The sequence below is a fragment of the Coregonus lavaretus genome (genome assembly GCF_964263955.1).
Source record: "Coregonus lavaretus genome assembly, chromosome: 32".
Lineage (NCBI taxonomy): Eukaryota > Metazoa > Chordata > Actinopteri > Salmoniformes > Salmonidae > Coregonus > Coregonus lavaretus.
Window position 1 is genome coordinate 35976483 of NC_140019.1, and position 20700 is coordinate 35997182.

The window sequence follows — 20700 nt, forward strand, 5'->3', positions numbered from 1 at the left end:
TGCTCCACTACAGCCCCGTCGATGAGAATGGGAGTGTGCTCGGTCCTCCTTTTCCTGTAATCCACAATCATCTCCTTTGTCTTGGTCACGTTGAGGAAGAGGTTGTTATCCTGGCACCACACGGCCAGGTCTCTGACCTCCTCCCTATAGGCTGTCTCATCGTTGTCGGTGATCAGGCCTACCACCATTGTGTCATCGGCAAACTTAATGATGGTGTTGGAGTCGTGCTTGGCCATGCAGTTATGGGTGAACAGGGAGTACAGGAGGGGACTGAGCACGCACCCCTGAGGGGCCCTCGTGTTGAGGATCAGCATGGCAGATGTGTTGTTACCTACCCTTACCACCTGGGGGCGGCCCATCAGGAAGTCCAGGATCCAGTTGCAGAGGGAAGTGTTTAGTCCCAGGGTCCTTAGCTTAGTGATGAGCTTTGAGGGCAATACGGTGTTGAACGCTGAGCTGTAGTCACTGAATAGCATTCTCACGTAGGTGTTCCTTTTGTCCAGGTGGGAAAGGGCAGTGTGGAGTGCAATAGAGATTGCATCATCTGTGGATCTGTTGGGGCGGTATGCAAATTGGAGTGGGTCTAGGGTTTCTGGGATAATGGTGTTGATGTGAGCCATGACCAGCCTTTCAAAGCACTTCATGGCTACAGACATGAGTGCTACGGGTCGGTAGTCATTTAGGCAGGTTATCTTAGTGTTCTTGGGCACAGGGAACATGTTGGTATTACACACTCAGTCAGGGACAGGTTGAAAATGTCAGTGAAGACACTTGCCAGTTGGTCAGCGCATGCTCGGAGTACACGTCCTGGTAATCCATCTGGCCTTGCGACCTAGTGAATGTTGACCTGTTTAAAGGTCTTACTCACATCGGCTACGGAGAACTGTGTGATCACACAGTCATCCGGAACAGCTGATGCTCTCATGCATGCTTCAGTGTTGCTTGCTTCGAAGCGAGCATATAAGTAATTTAGCTCGTCTGGTAGGCTCGTGTCACTGGGCAGCTCACGGCTGTGCTTCCCTTTGTAGTCCGTAATAGTTTGCAAGCCCTGCCACATCCGACCAGCGTCGGAGCCGGTGTAGACGATTCAACCTTAGTCCTGTATTGACGCTTTGCCTGTTTGATGGTTCGTCGGAGGGCATAGCGGGATTTCTTATAAGCGTCCGGGTTAGAGTCCCGCTCCTTGAAAGCGGAAGCTCTACCCTTTAGCTCAGTGCAGATGTTGCCTGTAATCCATGGCTTCTGGTTGGGGTATGTACGATCGGTCACTGTGGGGACGACATCATCGATGCACTTATTGATGAAGCCAGTGACTGATGTGGTGTACTGCTCAATGCCATAGGAAGAATCCCGGGACATATTCCAGTCTGTGCTAGCAAAACAGTCCTGTAGCTTAGCATCTGCGTCATCTGACCACTTCTGTATTGAGTGAGTCACTGGTACTACCTGCTTTAGTTTTTGCTTGTAAACAGGAATCAGGAGGATATAATCATTGTCAGATTTGCCAAATGGAGGGCGAGGGAGAGCTTTGTGTGTGGAGTAAAGGTGGTCTAGAGTTTTTTTCCCTCTGGTTGCACATGCTGGTAGAAATTAGGTAAAACAGATTTAAGTTTCCCTGCATTAAAGTGTCCGGCCACTAGGAGCGCCGCCTCTGGATGAGCATTTTCTTGTTTGCTTATGGCGTTATACAGCTCGTTGAGTGCGGTCTTAGTGCTAGCATCAGTTTGTGGTGGTAAATAGACAGCTACGAAAAATATAGATGAAAACTCTCTTGGTAAATAGTGTGGTCTACAGCTTGTCATGAGATACTCTATCTCAGGTGAACAAAACCTCGAGACTTCCTTAATATTAGATTTCGTGCACCAGCTGTTATTTACAAGTATACACAGAACGCCACCCCTTGTCTTACCGGAGGCCCCAAAAACCCCACCAGCTGTATGTTATCCATGTCGTCGTTCAGCCACGACTTGGTGAAACATAAGATATTACAGTTTTTAATGTCCCACTGGTAGGATATTCTTGATCGGAGCTCATCCATTTTATTATCCAATGTACTTTGGCTAATAGGACTGATGGTAGAGGCAGATTACCCACTCGCCGTCAGATCCTTACAAGGCACCCCGACCTACGTCCCCGATATCTCTGTCTCTTCTTCATGCGAATGACAGGGATTTGGGCCTTGTCGGGTGTCTGAAGTAAATCCTTCGCGTCCGACTCGTTAAATCAAAAATCTTTATCCAGTACGGGGTGAGTAATCGCTGTCCTGATATCCACAATCTCTTTTCGGTCATAAGAGACGGTGGAAGAAACATTATATACTAAACAATTTACAAAGTATGCAAAAAAACACACACAATAGCACAATTGGTTAGGAGCCCGTAAAACGGCAGCCATCTCCTCCGGCGCCATTGTTAGAGGGACAGAAGCAGCATTGGAAATCTCTACCAAATGACAATGCAGTAGTGGATAGCGTCTAAGTGGATAGATTGACGTTTATTGTCATAAGACTTGTCCTGGAGGCAGAACTGAGCGATTTCCCTTTAGGCCAGCTGCAAAGTCAAAATTGGCTTTATTATAAAATTTAATGAAAGCAAAAATTGCTTTCTGGTCTTAATTTAAGGTTATGGTTAGGCATTAGGGTTAGCAGTGTGGTTAAGGTTAGGGTTAAGGTTAGGGTTGGGTTTAAAATCAGATTTTATGACTTTGTGGCTGTGCTAGCTAGTGACCACTCTGCAGAGCTGCCTCCAGTACAATATTCATGATGAAAAATGCTAACCTGATAGATTGCATTGGCTAACTCCTGCAACACACATTATAGTAGTAAAATATCCACAGTCCTAAAAGGTTGAGTATTTTATGAAAATAACAGGCTCTGGAAAGTTCTCAGAGGTTTCTTCAGTGAAGACTAGACCATAAAGCAAAAAAAAAAAAAAAAAAAAAACACTGTTAGAAAAACAGACTGCCTGGGGCTCAGATAGTGACAGGTGTGCAGAGTCACAGAGTCATTCCACCAATTTGGTGCCTTTTGAGAAGCGTAACTTGGTCCCCCCCAAAAACGTTTGATTTCAACTAATTTTAACATAAAGAGCATATGTTCAACTTAATAAAAAACGAGTACTTTTGGGTGGAGTAAAAACTACATTATTTTCTTTAATAATGTAGTGGAGTTAAAGCAAAAGTAATGAAAGTACAGATACCCCAAAAAAACAAAGTATTTTTACTTAATTACTTTACATCACTGATTAAAAGTCCAGTGCAGCCATTTTTATCTCAATATCCAATAATTTCTGGGTAACAATTAAGTACCTTACTGTGATTGTTTTCAATTAAAATGGTCAAAAAGAAACACAAATGTTATCTTAACAAAAAGCAATTTCTCAAGCAAGAATTTTGCTGGGAACTGTCAGGGAGTGGTCTAAGTGAGGCGCCTAATTGGAAGAGCCTAAGGGGAGGGATCAGGGAGTGGTCTAAGTGAGGTGCCTAATTGGAAGAGCCTAAGGGGAGGGATCAGGGAGTGGTCTAAGTGAGGCGCCTAATTGGAAGAGCCTAAGGGGAGGGATCAGGGAGTGGTCTAAGTGAGGTGCCTAATTGGAAGAGCCTAAGGGGAGGGATCAGGGAGTGGTCTAAGTGAGGTGCCTAATTGGAAGAGCCTAAGGGGAGGGATCAGGGAGTGGTCTAAGTGAGGCGCCTAATTGGAAGAGCCTAAGGGGAGGGATCAGGGAGTGGTCTAAGTGAGGTGCCTAATTGGAAGAGCCTAAGGGGAGGGATCAGGGAGTGGTCTAAGTGAGGTGCCTAATTGGAAGAGCCTAAGGGGAGGGATCAGGGAGTGGTCTAAGTGAGGTGCCTAATTGGAAGAGCCTAAGGGGAGGGATCAGGGAGTGGTCTAAGTGAGGTGCCTAATTGGAAGAGCCTAAGGGGAGGGATGTGTCACCTAAAAATTAGCTGTTATTGGCAGAGAGGAGGGCAAACTCTCTTTGTAATTGGTCTATTAACTTATCCAAAAAACTCACTCATGCTAACAAGATGACATTTCAGGTGGTCATTTCAAACAGCTTTTACATATATAAAACGCAGGGAAATCACGTTTTTGACTGCACTGCCCATTTAAGTGCCAAAAGTTACATGGTTGACCATAATAGGGTTGACGATTTCTTCTTAAATCAGACATAAATCCCCTTGTGACAGGAGGAATGGAAGCTTGTTGTGTGCAACAGGCAGTGGCAATTGTTTTTTGTTCAAACATTTCTAGCCTGTTTATCTTAACAATAACAAGGGTAACAAAGGGTAACAGGGTTGATGTGTTATGCTTGATACGCTCAGTTTTCCACAACAAAACACCAGAAATTGGCCAAAAAAATAGTAGAAGCTCACCTGCTTTTACTCTATGAATTGACTTTAAAAAATATATTTAAGAAGGAATAGTTTCACCCTATTAAAATGAGAGTTCAGTTCACGTTACATGTTTGTCATTTAGCAGACGCTCTTATCCAGAGCAACTAGGGTTAAGTGCCTTGCTCAAGGGAACATCGACAGATTTTTCACGTGGTCAGCTCAGGGATTTAAACCAGCAACCTTTCAGTAACTGGCCCAACACTCTTAACCTCTAGGCGACCTGCCGCCCCTAACAGGACTGACCTTAAAATGAGGGAAGGACATAAATGAATCACTAATCACATGAAATAAATAATAATTTTCAGAAAGGACTTTGTCAAAGCAACAAAATAACTAGGGCTTCACAATGATGGTGAAACTTGGAGAAATGTTTGGATTAAGTGGGTTAAAATCTTAGTAGAAGTGACACAGGGTTGACAGAGGGACATATTCATATACAAATCTGATTTATTGAATTCTCCATGTGTTCTATATTAAAGGGCACTTCATTTAACATAACAGGCTTTTAAAATTCAATATTGGTGCACAATTTCTACTTAAAATATCAAAGGGACGCAAAAGGCCCTCATTTCGTGGAACGACCCAGCTACTGCTGTCCATGTGGGAAAGACTCCATATTGATGACCCTGTTCATCTTCCTCCTTCCCTCCCATCTTCCTCCTCTCAATTCAATTCAATCTCTCTCTGTCCTCTCTCTCTCTCTCTACCCCCCCCCCCCCGCCCTCTCTCTGTTTTCTCCCACCTCTCTCTGTTTTCTCCCCCCTCTCTGTTTTCTCCCCCCTCTCTGTTTTCTGCCCTCTCTCTGTTTTCTTCCCCCTCTCTGTTATCTTCCCCCTCTCTGTTTTCTCCCCCTTCTCTGTTTTCTCCCCTCTCTCTGTTATCTTCCCTCTCTCTGTTTTCTCCCCCCTCTCTGTTTTCTCCCCCCTCTCTGTTTTCTCCCCTCTCTCTGTTGTCTACCCTCTCTGTTTTCTTAGGCGTCATCAGCACTCTGACATCTCTGGACCGGGAACAGAATTTTGAGCACAGTGTCGAGGTGAGAGATTGAGACACCTGCTTGTGATTAAACATGTGCATTTTTTATGAGATCGTTAAAAAGGCCTGAAATGAGAGTTTAAACTAGTCTTTAAAAGATCCACAACGTGTGTGGTCTTGTGAATATGTGATTTATAATACATACAACTTTTTTATTTCATTTAAGTCTCTATCAGTCCCCCATATCCTGCTGTTAGACTAACCCCTCTTCCTCCATATCCTACAGTTAGACTAACCCCTCTTCCTCCATATCCTACAGTTAGACTAACCCCTCTTCCTCCATATCCTGCTGTTAGACTAACCCCTCTTCCTCCATATCCTGCTGTTAGACTAACCCCTCTTCCTCCATATCCTGCTGTTAGACTAACCCCTCTTCCTCCATATCCTACTGTTAGACTAACCCCTCTTCCCCCTCTCCTCCTCTCAGGTGATAGTGTCAGACAACGGATCCCCTGCTCTCCGCTCCACTTCTACAGTGATCATCCAGGTGCTGGATGAGAATGACAACAGACCCCAGTTCAACCACAAGCTCTTCCAGGTCTGCTTCTGTTGGCTCTTTGGGGTTTCGGGTCAGCGTCTCAAATGTCATCCTATTTCCTACATAGGCTGCGTTTATACAGGCAGCCCAATTCTGATATTTTTCCACTAATTTATCTTTTGACCAAAAACATCAGATCTTTTAACATCAGATCTTTTTCAGAGATGATATGATTGGTGAAAAGACCAATTAGTGAAAAAATAAAAAATACAAATATATATATATATATATATATGAATTGGGCTGCCTGTCTAAATGCAGCCATTGTGCACTATTTTTGGCTGGGACGATATCTGGTTAAAAATACTGCACTACTTAGGGAATATGATGCCATTCAGCCCCATTCAGCCCCACTTACTATTAAAGCACTTTGTGACAACTGCTGACGTAATAAAGGGCTTTTATAAATAAATGTGACTGATTGATTCATTGATTGGTTCCAGGTAAAACTACCTGAGCAACACAGGGGTCAGGGGTCAGAGCCACAGGTGGAGGTGTGCCGGATGGTTGCCCAGGACAACGATGTAGGGCCTAATGCTGAGGTCACCTTCAGTCTCCAGGACAACCAGGACGAGAGGTTTGAGATCCATCCAGACACTGGGGTGGTGACGGCACGGGGGGACTTTACAGCAGGCAACTACAGCATCCTCACGGTAGGTGGACAAGATCTTAACCGCATAGTTACATGTTCCACAGATCCTTCTGCTTTTCACAACCACACACAGCGGTGGAGCACTCTGTAGGACACCTGCTATCCCTAAACAAATACAACCACATCTTCTTTCATGGCTCTCATTCACATGGAGGGAGCGTGTAAACTTGCATGTGAAGTTGCATGTGAACACCATTGGCATGAACACCAACCCTGTCATGTTCTCATGTACTGTGATGAGTAACACAAAGATCCACACCAGCTCAATAACACGTGCTCTCCACCCCATCCCTTCCCTCTGTCAGATCAAAGCAGAGGACCGCGGGAGCCCGGCGAGGTCGTCAACAGTCCGCCTCGATGTGGAGTGGATCCCCAAGCCGACGCCCACCTCCGAGCTGCTGGCGTTTGACGAGCCAAACCTCACCTTCTTTGTCATGCAGACGGATCCTGTCACTCACATGGTGGGGAACATCCTCACAGAGACACAGAGGCTGCTGTGGTATGACATCACAGGTGAGCACTAACACGTTAACTCTGATGTGTGGACGTGTGCTGTTTGTTGTGTGTAGAATTACAACCTATTTTATAGAAACCAACATCCTGGAAAATATGATCAGATTTGTGTAATTTGATGTTATTATAGCAATAGTTATATTAGTTGACACAGTAAAGGCTTGGAGTAAAGTTACCGTAAAAGTAGCTGTTTTATTAAACTGACCAAATGGGATGAGTCAAAATGAAGATGATCTATGAACATTTCACACATTTGGCATGTACTTAAAGGCAAGACAAAACATGACCCATCAATGATTGAAAAGAGATGGAGTCCTGTTTTGCTGTGCGCTGTGTGTTTTGCTGTGTGTTTTGCTGTGTGCTGTGTGTTTTGCTGTGTGTTTTGCTGTGTGTTTTGCTGAGCGCTGTGTGTTTTGCTGTGTGTTTTGCTGTGTGTTTTGCTGAGCGCTGTGTGTTTTGCTGTGTGTTTTGCTGTGTGTTTTGCTATGTGTTTTGCTGAGCGCTGTGTTTTTTGCTGTGTGTTTTGTTGTGTGTTTTGCTGAGCGCTGTGTGTTTTGCTGTGCGCTGTGTGTTTTGCTGTGCGCTATGTGTTTTGCCATATATTTTGCTGTGCGCTGTGTGTTTTGCCATGTGTTTTGCTGTGTGTTTTGCTGTGCGCTGTGTGTTTTGCTGTGTGTTTTGCTGTGCGCTGTGTGTTTTGCTGTGCGCTGTGTGTTTTGCTGTGCGCTGTGTGTTTTGCTGTGTGTTTTGCTGTGTGCTGTGTGTTTTGCTGTGTGTTTTGCTGAGCGCTGTGTGTTTTGCTGTGTGTTTTGCTGTGTGTTTTGCTGAGCGCTGTGTGTTTTGCTGTGTGTTTTGCTGTGTGTTTTGCTGTGTGTTTTGCTGAGCGCTGTGTTTCTTGCTGTGTGTTTTGTTGTGTGTTTTGCTGAGCGCTGTCTGTTTTGCTGTGTGTTTTGCTGAGCGCTGTCTGTTTTGCTGTGTGTTTTGCTGTGTGTTTTGCTGAGCGCTGTGTGTTTTGCTGTGTGTTTTGCTATGTGTTTTGCTGTGTGTTTTGCTGAGCGCTGTGTGTTTTGCTGTGTGTTTTGCTGTGTGTTTTGCTGTGTGTTTTGCTGTGTGTTTTGCTGAGCGCTGTGTGTTTTGCTGTGTGTTTTGCTGAGCGCTGTGTGTTTTGCTGTGTGTTTTGCTGTGTGCTGTGTGTTTTGCTGTGTGTTTTGCTGTGTGTTTTGCTGAGCGCTGTGTGTTTTGCTGTGTGTTTTGCTGTGTGTTTTGCTGTGTGTTTTGCTATGTGTTTTGCTGAGCGCTGTGTTTTTTGCTGTGTGTTTTGTTGTGTGTTTTGCTGAGCGCTGTGTGTTTTGCTGTGCGCTGTGTGTTTTGCTGTGCGCTATGTGTTTTGCCATATATTTTGCTGTGCGCTGTGTGTTTTGCCATGTGTTTTGCTATGTGTTTTGCTGTGCGCTGTGTGTTTTGCTGTGCGCTGTGTGTTTTGCTGTGTGTTTTGCTGTGTGTTTTGCTGTGCGCTGTGTGTTTTGCTGTGCGCTGTGTGTTTTGCTGTGCGCTGTGTGTTTTGCTGTGTGTTTTGCTGTGTGCTGTGTGTTTTGCTGTGTGTTTTGCTGTGTGTTTTGCTGAGCGCTGTGTGTTTTGCTGTGTGTTTTGCTGTGTGTTTTGCTGTGTGTTTTGCTGAGCGCTGTGTGTTTTGCTGTGTGTTTTGCTGTGTGTTTTGCTGTGTGTTTTGCTATGTGTTTTGCTGAGCGCTGTGTTTTTTGCTGTGTGTTTTGTTGTGTGTTTTGCTGAGCGCTGTGTGTTTTGCTGTGCGCTGTGTGTTTTGCTGTGCGCTATGTGTTTTGCCATATATTTTGCTGTGCGCTGTGTGTTTTGCCATGTGTTTTGCTGTGTGTTTTGCTGTGCGCTGTGTGTTTTGCTGTGTGTTTTGCTGTGCGCTGTGTGTTTTGCTGTGCGCTGTGTGTTTTGCTGTGCGCTGTGTGTTTTGCTGTGCGTTTTGCTGTGCGCTGTGTGTTTTGCTGTGTGTTTTGCTGTGCGCTGTGTGTTTTGCTGTGCGCTGTGTGTTTTGCTGTGTGTTTTGCTGTGTGTTTTGCTGAGCGCTGTGTGTTTTGCTGTCTGTTTTGCTGTGTGTTTTGCTGAGCGCTGTGTGTTTTGCTGAGCGCTGTGTGTTTGCTGTGCGCTGTGTTAACTATGATGGTAGTAGATTGAGTTCACGTCACTCTGCTGTTGAACAGAGCAGCAGGCCTGGTCTCGGTGTGGCAGATAACACCTCAGCTAGGGGCAAGGGCCCAGTGTGTGTGTGTGTGTGTGTGTGTGTGTGTGTGTGTGTGTGTGTGTGTGTGTGTGTGTGTGTGTGTGTGTGTGTGTGTGCGTGTGTGTGTGTGCATGCTTGAAAGCAAGCCTTTGTGGTGGGACATACATGAACTCAACCATGGCAATTTAGATGGCATCTTGAAAAGCACTTGATGGCTAAACGCAATTGTGTTGAGATCTTCAGCTTTTCATTTGACTTGTTGTTTGACTGTGACAGCTGCTTTTCAACACTCCATCTGGTCAGCCCATTATATATTTAAACAAACAATCTATTTCTTCTCTGTCTCTTTCAAAGCCTCTGTCAATATTTTTTAATCTGGGCATTGGATACATTGGATGTTTGATTTTTCCAAAGGTTAGCGTTTTTCATCATGAATCTTGTTTTAGAGGCAGCTTTGCAGAGTGGTTACTAGCTGGCACAGCCACAAAGTCATAAAATCTGTTTTTAAACCTAACCCTAACCCTAACCTTAACCACACTGCTAACCCTAATGCCTAACCCTAACCATAACCACACTGCTAACCCTAATGCCTAACCCTAACCTTAACCACACTGCTAACCCTAATGCCTAACCCTAACCTTAACCACACTGCTAACCCTAATGCCTAACCCTAACCTTAACCACACTGCTAACCCTAATGCCTAACCCTAACCTTAACCACACTGCTAACCCTAATGCCTAACCCTAACCTTAACCACACTGCTAACCCTAATGCCTAACCCTAACCTTAACCACACTGCTAACCCTAATGCCTAACCCTAACCTTAACCACACTCTTAACCCTAATGCCTAACCCTAACCCTAATGCCTAACCCTAACCTTAACCACACTGCTAACCCTAATGCCTAACCCTAACCTTAACCACACTGCTAACCCTAATGCCTAACCCTAACCTTAACCACACTGCTAACCCTAATGCCTAACCCTAATGCCTAACCCTAACCCTAACCCTAATGCCTAACCCTAACCTTAACCACACTCTTAACCCTAATGCCTAACCCTAACCCTAATGCCTAACCCTAACCTTAACCACACTGCTAACCCTAATGCCTAACCCTAACCTTAACCACACTGCTAACCCTAATGCCTAACCCTAACCTTAACCACACTGCTAACTCTAATGCCTAACCCTAACCCTAACCCTAATGCCTAACCCTAATGCCTAACCCTAACCTTAACCACACTGCTAACCCTAATGCCTAACCCTAATGCCTAACCCTAACCCTAACCCTAATCTTAACCACACTGCTAACCCTAATGCCTAACCCTAACCTTAAATTAAGACAAAAAGCAAACAACCCACTGGGCACACACTGGTTGAATCAACCAACGTGGAATAGACGTTGAATTGATGTCTGTGCCCAGTGGGGAGACTCATGACAATAAACATCAACCTGCGTTTTTTTTTCAAATGTTGCAAAAGCACCAAATAGAAATCTAAACATTTGATTAATTATTCAATAATGCTCAACATTTTGTGGGAGAAATTACATTTTTTAAATGCCCTATTTTCATGTAGTCCCACCGGTGATATTACAAGGCAAAAGCTTGTTTAAAATGGAGTCGTGGGAGCCTTGAAAAGGTGCATATACAGTATTTCTTAATAAACACCACCTGTTCCTGGCATCTGTTCAAAGTGTGTCGCTGCCAAATGTTTCCCCTTAAACAATTGTGTTACACTTATTCTGGTACACTTGGACGCGGGGGTCGCAGTTGTAAATGCCAGGTCGCAGTTGTAAATGAGAACTTGTTCTCAACTGGTTTACCTGGTTAAATAAAGGTTAAATAAAAAATAAAATAAAAGGGGGGGAACCCTTTTCTGCAACCTTGTTTCCTATCATTAATACATACAAGGGAGGATGACGACGGTTCGTCATGTTTGTGCATTGCTCTCAGTAAAATAATGCGTAGTGAGAAGTAGCCCAGGGAGTAATGCCTCAAAACTGTTGAGGGTGCAATACAGTGCATGTGTTTGTGGCCATGTTCAGTGAGGGGAGAGCCTCTTAGCTCATTGTCCATATTCACACGCATGCATGCAAGGCGATGGCCATCATTCAAATGGGGTGAAATTAGGTATTAACCTCTCTCAGTAGTTTTAAGATGTTTTATGTCTTTCCACCTGTCCTGACTGGGTAAACTCAATTTCCAGTGGACGCTCCAAACAGCTGCCAACAGGTCCATCTGTAGAAAGAATGATCCTCCAACCACAGCCAAGTCATTATGGTTCTGGATGACACTACCGGTCAAAAGTTTTAGAACACCTACTCATTCAAGGGTTTTTCTTTTCTTTTTACTATTTTCTACATTGTAGAATAATAGTGAAGACATCAAAACTTTGAAATAACACATATGGAATCATGTAGTAACCAAAAAAGTGTTAAACAAATCAAAATATATTTTATATTTGAGATTCTTCAAATAGCCACCCTTTGCCTTGATGACAGCTTTGCACACTCTCGGCATTCTCTCAACCAGCTTCACCTGTAATGCTTTTCCAAGAGTCTTGAAGGAGTTCCCACATATGCTGAGCACTTGTTGGCTGCTTTTCCTTCACTCTGCGGCCCGACTCATCCCAAACCATCTCAATTTGGTTGAGGTCGGGGGATTGTGGAGGCAAGGTCCTTCTTGGTAAAATAGCCCTTACACAGACCAAGTCCATATTATGGCAAGAACAGCTCAAATAAGCAAATAGAAATGACAGTCCATCATTACTTTAAGACATGAAGGTCAGTCAATACGGAACATTTCAAGAACTTTGAAAGTTTCTTCAAGTGCAGTCGCAAAAACCATCAAGCGCTATGATGAAACTGGCTCTCATGAGGACCGCCACAGGAATGGAAGACCCAGAGTTACCTCTGCTGCAGAGGATAAGTTCATTAGAGTTACCAGCCTCAGAAATTGCAGCCCAAATAAATGCTTCACAGAGTTCAAGTAACAGACACATCTCAACTGTTCAGAGGGCACTGTGTGAATCAGGCCTTCATGGTCGAATTGCTGCAAAGAAAGCACTACTAAAAGACACCAATAAGAAGAACAGACTTGCTTGGGCCAAGAATCACGAGCAATGGACATTAGACCGGTGGAAATTTGTACTTTGGTCTGGAATCCAAATTGGAGATTTTTGGTTCCAACCGCCGTGTATTTGTGAGACACGGTGTGGGTGAACGAATGATCTCCGCATGTGTATTTCCCACCGTAAAGCATGGAGGAGGAGGTGTTATGGTGTGGGGGTGCTTTGCTGGTGACACTGTCTGTGATTTTTTTTTTAATTGAAGGCACACTTAACCAGCATGGCTACCACAGCATTCTGCAGCGATACACCATCCCATCTTTGTTTGGGCTTAGTGTGTCTATCATTTGTATTTCAACAGGACAATGACCCAAAACACACCTCGAGGCTGTGTAAGGGCTATTTAACCAAGAAGGAGAGTGATGGAGTGCTGCATCAGATGACCTGGCCTCCATAATCCCCCGACCTCAAACAAATTGAGATGGTTTGGGATGAGTTGGACCACGGAGTGAAGGAAAGTCAGCCAACAAGTGCTCAGCATATATGGGAACTCCTTCAAGACTGTTGGAAAAGCATTCCAGGTGAAGCTGGTTGAGAGAATGCCAAGAGTGTGCAAAGCTGTCATCAAGGCGAAGGGTGGCTATTTGAAGAATCTCAAATATAAAATATATTTTGATTTGTTTAACACTTTTTTGGTTACTACATGATTCCTTATGTGTTATTTAATAGTTTTGATGTCGTCACTATTATTCTACAATGTAGAAAATAGTAAAAATAAAGAAAATCTCCTTGAATGAGTAGGTGTTCTAAAACTTTTGACCAGTAGTGTACCTGTGTGTCACAACTGCCACATGGACTCTCACTCACTCCTCCCATAAAGCCAGTGGGGCCACACTCAGTGACAGACACTTACGTAGCCAAACATCCTGAGGGACTCTGGGAAGGCTTCCACTGAGGTCACTCTCAGTGACAGACATTTACGTAGCCAAACATCCTGAGGGACTCTGGGAAGGCTTCCACTGAGGCCTTTCAACTGTCAAATTTCTAACTGTCAAACTTCAAACTGTCCTTGTATGTGGTGATTGATGATGTTGATTGATTTTCACCATCTCCTATCTATTGTGTTGTTGTTCTCTCCCAGGGGGCGATGAGGAGCAGGACTTTGACATTGAGAGGAACAAAGGCAGCATCGTGATCGCCAGGCCTCTGGATGCAGGGAAGAAGTCCAACTATAATCTGACTATACAGGTTACAGACGGGCATCAGGTCGCAACCACACAGGTGATATACATATGAAATACATGGTAAATTAGTTGTTATGGTAAAACTTTAGATTAAGTTTATCTTCCTGTCTGTCTGTCTGTCTGTCTGTCTGTCTGTCTGTCTGTCTGTCTGTCTGTCTGTCTGTCTGTCTGTCTGTCTGTCTGTCTGTCTGTCTGTCTGTCTGTCTGTCTGTCTATCTATCTGTCTCCTAGGCATATATCCGTGTGGTGGACGTGAACGAGCATCGACCCATGTTCATGAAGTCGATCTACGAGGTCAGAGTACCAGAAGACACCTCTCCATGGAAGGAGATCCTCCAAATCTCTGCTCAGGACCAAGACAGCAACAGCAAACTCATCTACTCCCTCCACAGCAGCGTCCATCCAGACAGCCTGAAGAACTTCCATCTGGACCCCAAGAGTGGTGTGCTGGTCATGACTGAGCAGCTGGACCATGAGAAGCTTTCTGTGCACACGCTCACTGTGATGGTAATGTTTTTAGTGATGTTTCCTTTTTTCTCTCCCTTTACATTGAAAACATGAGGACCTAAAGTACAGCGTATCTACCACAACCGTTTCACAAAGTACTCTCTGTCAGATTATAGCAATCATTTTTTTCTGGTAATCTAGGATTAATGTCCCTTCTCTGTCCTGCTCTCACCATCTCCTTTAACTCCATAGGTTCGAGATCAAGTGATCCCAGTGAAAAGAAACTTTGTGAAGGCAGTGGTTTATGTGGAGGACTGCAACGACCACTCTCCTGCCTTCATGGCAGCCGACTATGAGGGCACTATCACCAATCAGGCTGCGGCTGGGACAGAGGTGCTGCGTGTCAAGGCTCTGGATAAGGACATTGGGAGCAACGCTCAGATTATCTACTCCCTTCACTCAGGTACAACACAGATCAGAGATTACGGGGGTAGATTATGATGGATCTGGATTGTGAAAGTTCTTCAAGTATGATGATCTATTTTTCTTTTTTCTTTTTTCTTTATAAGAGTGCTATAGAACAAGTATATTCTGTTCTAAAATCATTCTTTGAGATAGATTTTATAGGCAAATGTGTTGACAATTTAAAACATTCTATACACAAAAATATATGTTTGTAAAATAATTAATAATGGTCATTGTTAATCTTTACAGGGAATGTCGACAACACCTTTGACATCGATGGCGAGCTGGGGAGAATCACTGTCGCCAAGCCTCTGGACAACCTACCCCAGGAGCAGTTTCATCTGACAGTGAAGGCCACAGACCAGGGTTTTCCCCAGCACAGCGACCTCTGTTCTGTCTCCATCACCGTCCTGCTATCAGACAGAACCCCTCCCAGGTTAATATGTATATAAAATAGTATTATGATGTTTGATAATTCTTAATTTTTTTTATTTGTAAATTGTATCAAATAATTCAACATCAGCTACTATTGATATTATGTACTGCTTTCCTAATTGTTCATAAAAAAATTCTCTCTTCTCTCTCCCAGGTTCCCCTCAGATGAGCACTTCTCAGAAGTCAGTGAAGCCAGTCCTCTGGGAACTCCCGTGATCACTGTCTCTGCAGCCAGCCCATCTTCAGTCCACTACAGCATCAAAGATGGAGACCCTAACGGAACCTTCCACATCAGTGCAGACTCCGGAGTTCTCTCTGTCCAAACGAGCCTCAACTTCGAGGAATGTTTCTCGTACAGACTCAAAGTGCGTGCCAGCACCTCGGCAGGAGCCTCGTCAGATACGGTTGTTTACGTCTATGTGATAGATGAGAATGATAACCCTCCGGTGTTCCTCCAGGAGATATTCCATGGCCAGATTAGTGAGTCCTCTCACATAAACAGCATGGTGATGGGGGAGAGCAACACACCTCTGGTGATACGAGCCTCCGATGCCGACAGGGACTCTAACTCTCTCCTAGTCTTCCAAATCCTGGAACCGGAAGCGATGAAAGTCTTCAAGATAGATCCCAGCATGGGTACACTCTCTTTGATATCGGAGGTGGACTTTGAAGAAACACCTGAGTTTCGCTTCAGCATTCAGGTACGGGACTCAGGGGAACGGTCGCTGTACGCAGCAGAGCCAGCCAGAGTCACCGTCCATGTCCTGGATTTCAATGACTGTTCCCCCAAATTCGCTACGCCGGTGTACGAGTCGTCCATCATCTTCCCTCCTGTCAGAGAGATGGAGGTTGTACGGGTCATGGCACAAGACGCAGATTCAGCTGTCTCATACAGCATCACAGAGGGCAACCTTCAAAATGCTTTTCTCATTCATCCTTCCACTGGTGCTATCTCTGTAAACAATGTTTCAGAGTTTAAATCCTTTTACCAGCTGCTGCTCAAAGCCTCTGACGGCCTGTACAAAGACCTTGCCACAGTTAAGATAAACGTCACCAACATAAGAGCAGGCGGCCATCTTGAATTTGAGCAGGGATTGTATGCAGTCACCATTGTGGAGAACTCTATGTCGGTCAGAACGTTAGCTGTGTTGAGAGCTTCAGGTAGTTACTTGAACGAGCCTCTGATTTACTCTGTATTGAACCCAACGGGACGGTTTGCTATAGTCCCAACATCAGGGGTGCTTGAGACCACCGGCGTCCCCTTCGACAGAGAGGAGCAGGATGTCTATGACATAGTGGTGGAGGTGAGAGACATGAGGAGCCCCCCTCGCAGGGCAATAACCCACGTCAACGTTTACATAGTTGACGTCAATGACAATCGACCAAGGTTCTTGAACCTGCCTCAGTCCATGATGATCTCTGAAGACACGGACCCAGGAGATGTAATCTTTCAAGTGATGGCCGCCGACAGTGATCTTGGAGAAAATGGCTCTATTATGTACTTGTTGGAGGAGGATTTTGATCTGTTTAGGATAGACCCTTATGTTGGTGACGTGTCCCTTCAGCGGCCTATAGACTTTGAAGCTACCAATAAATATGCCCTGACTGTCCTGGCCACAGATGAGGGCTCGCCCAGTTGGACCACTTCAGCAGTGCTGAGTATCACGTTGAGAAATCGCACCAACCCCATTTTTCAGACTTTGCTCTATCCTCTGAAAGTCCCTGAAAACATATCTCCCTTCACCACAATATTGCAAGTACAAGCAAGAAACCCTGAGGGATACCGGCTTATTTACAATCTGGAAGAGGAGAATGCCTCAAAACACTTTCACATAGATTTTAAAACAGGAGTGTTGAGTGTCACTGATTTATTGGACTATGAGAGCCAGACAATGCATCTATTGACGGTTCGAGCCACTGACTCTGTGACAGGCTCCTATTCAGTGGCTGATGTCGAAATAGAGGTTGAAGATGTTAACGATAACCCTCCAGTCTTCTCCAAGCTGACTGACACAGTGGATATGCCTGAAGGATTACCCATAGGCACGTCTGTATTACAGATATCAGCCACAGATATAGACTCGGGCAGAAATAAAGACATAACCTTCCATATTTTGGGGACGTGGGAAAATGCAACGGACTTCTTTAAAATAGATCCCCAGAGTGGTCTAATTGTTACGACACAGGTGTTGGACTATGAGAACACAAAGCACTTCCAGTTAAAGATCAAAGCCATAGATAATGGCACAAGCCCATTGAGCAGCGAAGCCTATGTCATTGTTAACGTAATCGACATCAACGACAACCCTCCAAACTTCTCCAAGCCCCACTATCAGGCAACACTGGATGAAATGGCCAAATGTGGCCACATCGTCATAAAAATCCAAGCTTCGGACCCCGACACCAGAGACTTGAACAATCTACAGTATAAGATCCTCTCAGGTAATGAGGGAAGATATTTCGCCATCAACGAATCCTCCGGAATTATCTCCTTTTCTAAAGTCTGCAAGAGAAATGTGGACCCATTCTACAACCTCACCGTGGCCGTGTCAGATGGCGTTTTCCAGAACACAGCCCCTGTGAACATTGATATCATGAACACTAATAAACACAGCCCCTATTTTAACAAGAACATCTACGAGGCGGAACTAGCTGAGAACGCTGAGGCTGGAACACGTGTGATTCGCCTGGCCGCCATAGACCCTGACGATGGACCTTACGGCAGCGTGGACTACACCATCATCAACAAACTGGCAGATGACAAATTCTCCATAGACAAGAATGGACAGGTCGTAACATCTCAACCTTTAGATCGAGAGAACCCATCCCAAAGAGTGATTGCCATCAAGGTGATGGCTAAAGATGGCGGAGGGAAAGTAGCGTTCTGCACTGTGAAGATTATCCTGACAGATGAGAATGATAATGCCCCTCAGTTCAAAGCATCAGAGTATCAGGTCTCAATCCAGTCTACTGTAAACAAAGGTACTCCCGTGATTCAGATAATGGCGTACGACGCAGACGACGGCAAAAATGCTGACGTCACCTACACCGTGGACGAAGCAGAGGAAGTGACCGAGGACATCATCGAGATCAACCCCTTCACTGGCATTGTCAGCGTCAAACAGAGCCTGATAGGTCAAGAGAACAAGATATTCAACTTCAAAGTCAAGGCTCGGGACGGCGGATTACCGTTCTACAACTCCACGGTTCCGGTGCAGGTGAAAGTAGTACCACCTGAGGTCCCTCTTCCGAAGTTCTCCGAGCCGCTGTACACGTTCTCCGCAGCCGAGGACATCTCTGTGGGAACAGAGATCGGGACGATCAAGGCTGACTACGATATGCCAGTCATCTACAGCCTGGTCAATGGCAACACTGTGGAGAGCAACAGAGACAGAGTGTTTGCTCTGGATAAAGAGAGCGGTACTCTACTCGTCCAGAAGAGCATCGACCACGAGAAGACCAAGTGGTATCAGATAGATGTTATTGCTCAAGGCAACCACAACGGGACCGACGTAGCCTCGCTGGTGTCGGTCAGCATCCAGGTCCAGGATGTGAATGACAACGTGCCGGTGTTCGAGGCCAACCCTTACAAGGCCTTCCTGGCTGAGAACACGCCACCAGGAACCACCGTCATCCAGGTATGTTTTTTTCAGATATGTTTTTTTCATTGATCTAATATTTTTGTACTGTTGTATGCAATTCTTTATGATTTCTGTGTTCATGATGTGCAAATCAAATTCCCTTTTGGGGCAATAACAGTTTCATTTTAATTCATTAATGCATCCATTCATCCATTCAGGTGACTGCCAATGACCCTGACCAGGACACCAATGGACAGGTGACCTATACCTTGGAAGCCGAACCCGATGACATCACCGACATCTTCTCCATCGACAGTGAGAGTGGTTGGATAACTACTCTGAGAGAAACGGACAGTGAGACGACACAACACTACAGCTTCACAGTGGTGGCTACTGACCACGGGGGGGAGGTTAAGCTCTCGTCCTCAGTTCTAGTGGAGGTGACGGTGACTGACGAGAACGACAACCCTCCTCGGTTCACGGAGGACGTGTACCATGGGTCTGTCATGGAGAACACTAGGCCTGGGGAGGTCATCATGAGCCTGACGACCGTTGATATGGATGTGACTAAAGAGAACAGGCAGATCACGTGCTACATCACAGGTGAGTCTTGTTGATTGATTAATTGGATTGATTGAATGATCGATCACATACACTTTTTTGAAGTTGTTGAATGGTACTTTTCTCAGGCCTATCAGCATAATGAACAACATTTAAATAAGAAACAGATGGGCACAGTACTTCTCCAGAGCAATATATCTTCTATAATGGTTTATTCTAAGTGTAAAAGTGACTACATTGATAGGAAGAATGATGTGGTGGTTATGATCAAACCCATATAGGTCTCCAGGTAGCGTTGACATTCCATTTATAGCATTCAAATGTTTTTCCTTAGATGGAGACCCATTGGCCCAGTTCTCCGTTGTGCAAGAGGGAGAGGAGTGGGTGCTGGTCCTCAAAGAGTCGCTTGACCGCGAAGATAAAGATAAGTACTCCCTGAAGATAACAGTTACCGACGGGAGATTCGAGGCCCCTGCCACTGTAGAGGTCCATGTTCTAGACGTCAACGATAACAGTCCTCTGTGTGAGCAGGTATGTCAGTCAGCCATGACACTACGGTATATATTTAGATTCCTGTAGATTATACACTACACGTCTTACGCAACGTCATACATGCAGAGCGGTAACACGTTGTACCTACATAAGGACTTTATAACAGTTCATACATACCTGTACATCCACGAGCAGTAGCCTACCTGAGTATGAATGAAATGCCTATGTCAACAACTGCAATTTTTACCTAAGATGAAGCTAACTATCAATGTTTCAGTTGCTGTACACAGAGGTTGTCATGGAGAATTCCCCGTCAAGCATGTTCATACTGAAGGTTTCAGCGTCGGACCCAGACATCGGCACCAACGGACAAATGTCCTACACCCTCCACGGCCCCAACGCAGACAAGTTCCGTCTTGATCAAAAGACAGGTTAGAGACAACTGTTATTTGGGGTGTAAACAAAAAGAGGCCCTAAGTGAAATCCGTTATTTGTTTGGGTTGAGAGATAACATCTCCATTCTTACAAAATACATAAACTGAGGTATTCAAGAAGACAAGATGGTGCACTGTCAGACCACCACAAAGGTTTGGTGTTTTGGCTTCTCATCAACCATACTTCCTGTTTGTCATAGCACTAGCCTATCATCAATCCCTCTTCATTATGGTAAGCCAATCAGGGCTCATAATCTTAAGAATTTGTCCTTTCACATCACATATATGCTAGGAGATTATTTGATATGGCCTTCAACCCAAAGTAATGGTATGGCGCTGGTAGTATGGTGAATGACTACCAGAAATGTAAAAATCTTGTGATTTATTTGTACTTCTCACGGTTTCCTTCTTGATAGATTTCAGTAAATATTTTGTAAACTGTGATGATACTTTTAAAGAATGTATAGGCCTACTGTCTGGCCCTTTTCCCCACCATTTTGAAATACATCTCAGTGTTTTTCCGCTACCATTTTGATACACATCTCAGTGTTTTTGGTCTTCCTTTCCTGTGGCGGTCCTCATGATCCTCAGTT

At 44.7% G+C, this 20700-nt stretch overlaps 1 protein-coding gene across 1 annotated transcript in view; it reads left to right on the forward strand.

Moving 5' to 3' along the window:
- The window catches only part of LOC311108017 (protocadherin Fat 2-like), a 76295-nt gene that overhangs the window by 21570 nt on the left and 34025 nt on the right, over positions 1-20700 (forward strand). The window contains exons 4-15 of the mRNA XM_084150652.1: positions 5367-5425; positions 5852-5962; positions 6406-6615; positions 6920-7127; positions 13590-13729; positions 13924-14199; positions 14392-14602; positions 14854-15040; positions 15194-18677; positions 18839-19223; positions 19516-19712; positions 19951-20104. Coding sequence (XP_084006778.1) covers positions 5367-5425; positions 5852-5962; positions 6406-6615; positions 6920-7127; positions 13590-13729; positions 13924-14199; positions 14392-14602; positions 14854-15040; positions 15194-18677; positions 18839-19223; positions 19516-19712; positions 19951-20104 — 5622 coding nt within the window. The remainder of the gene's footprint in view (positions 1-5366; positions 5426-5851; positions 5963-6405; positions 6616-6919; positions 7128-13589; positions 13730-13923; positions 14200-14391; positions 14603-14853; positions 15041-15193; positions 18678-18838; positions 19224-19515; positions 19713-19950; positions 20105-20700) is intronic.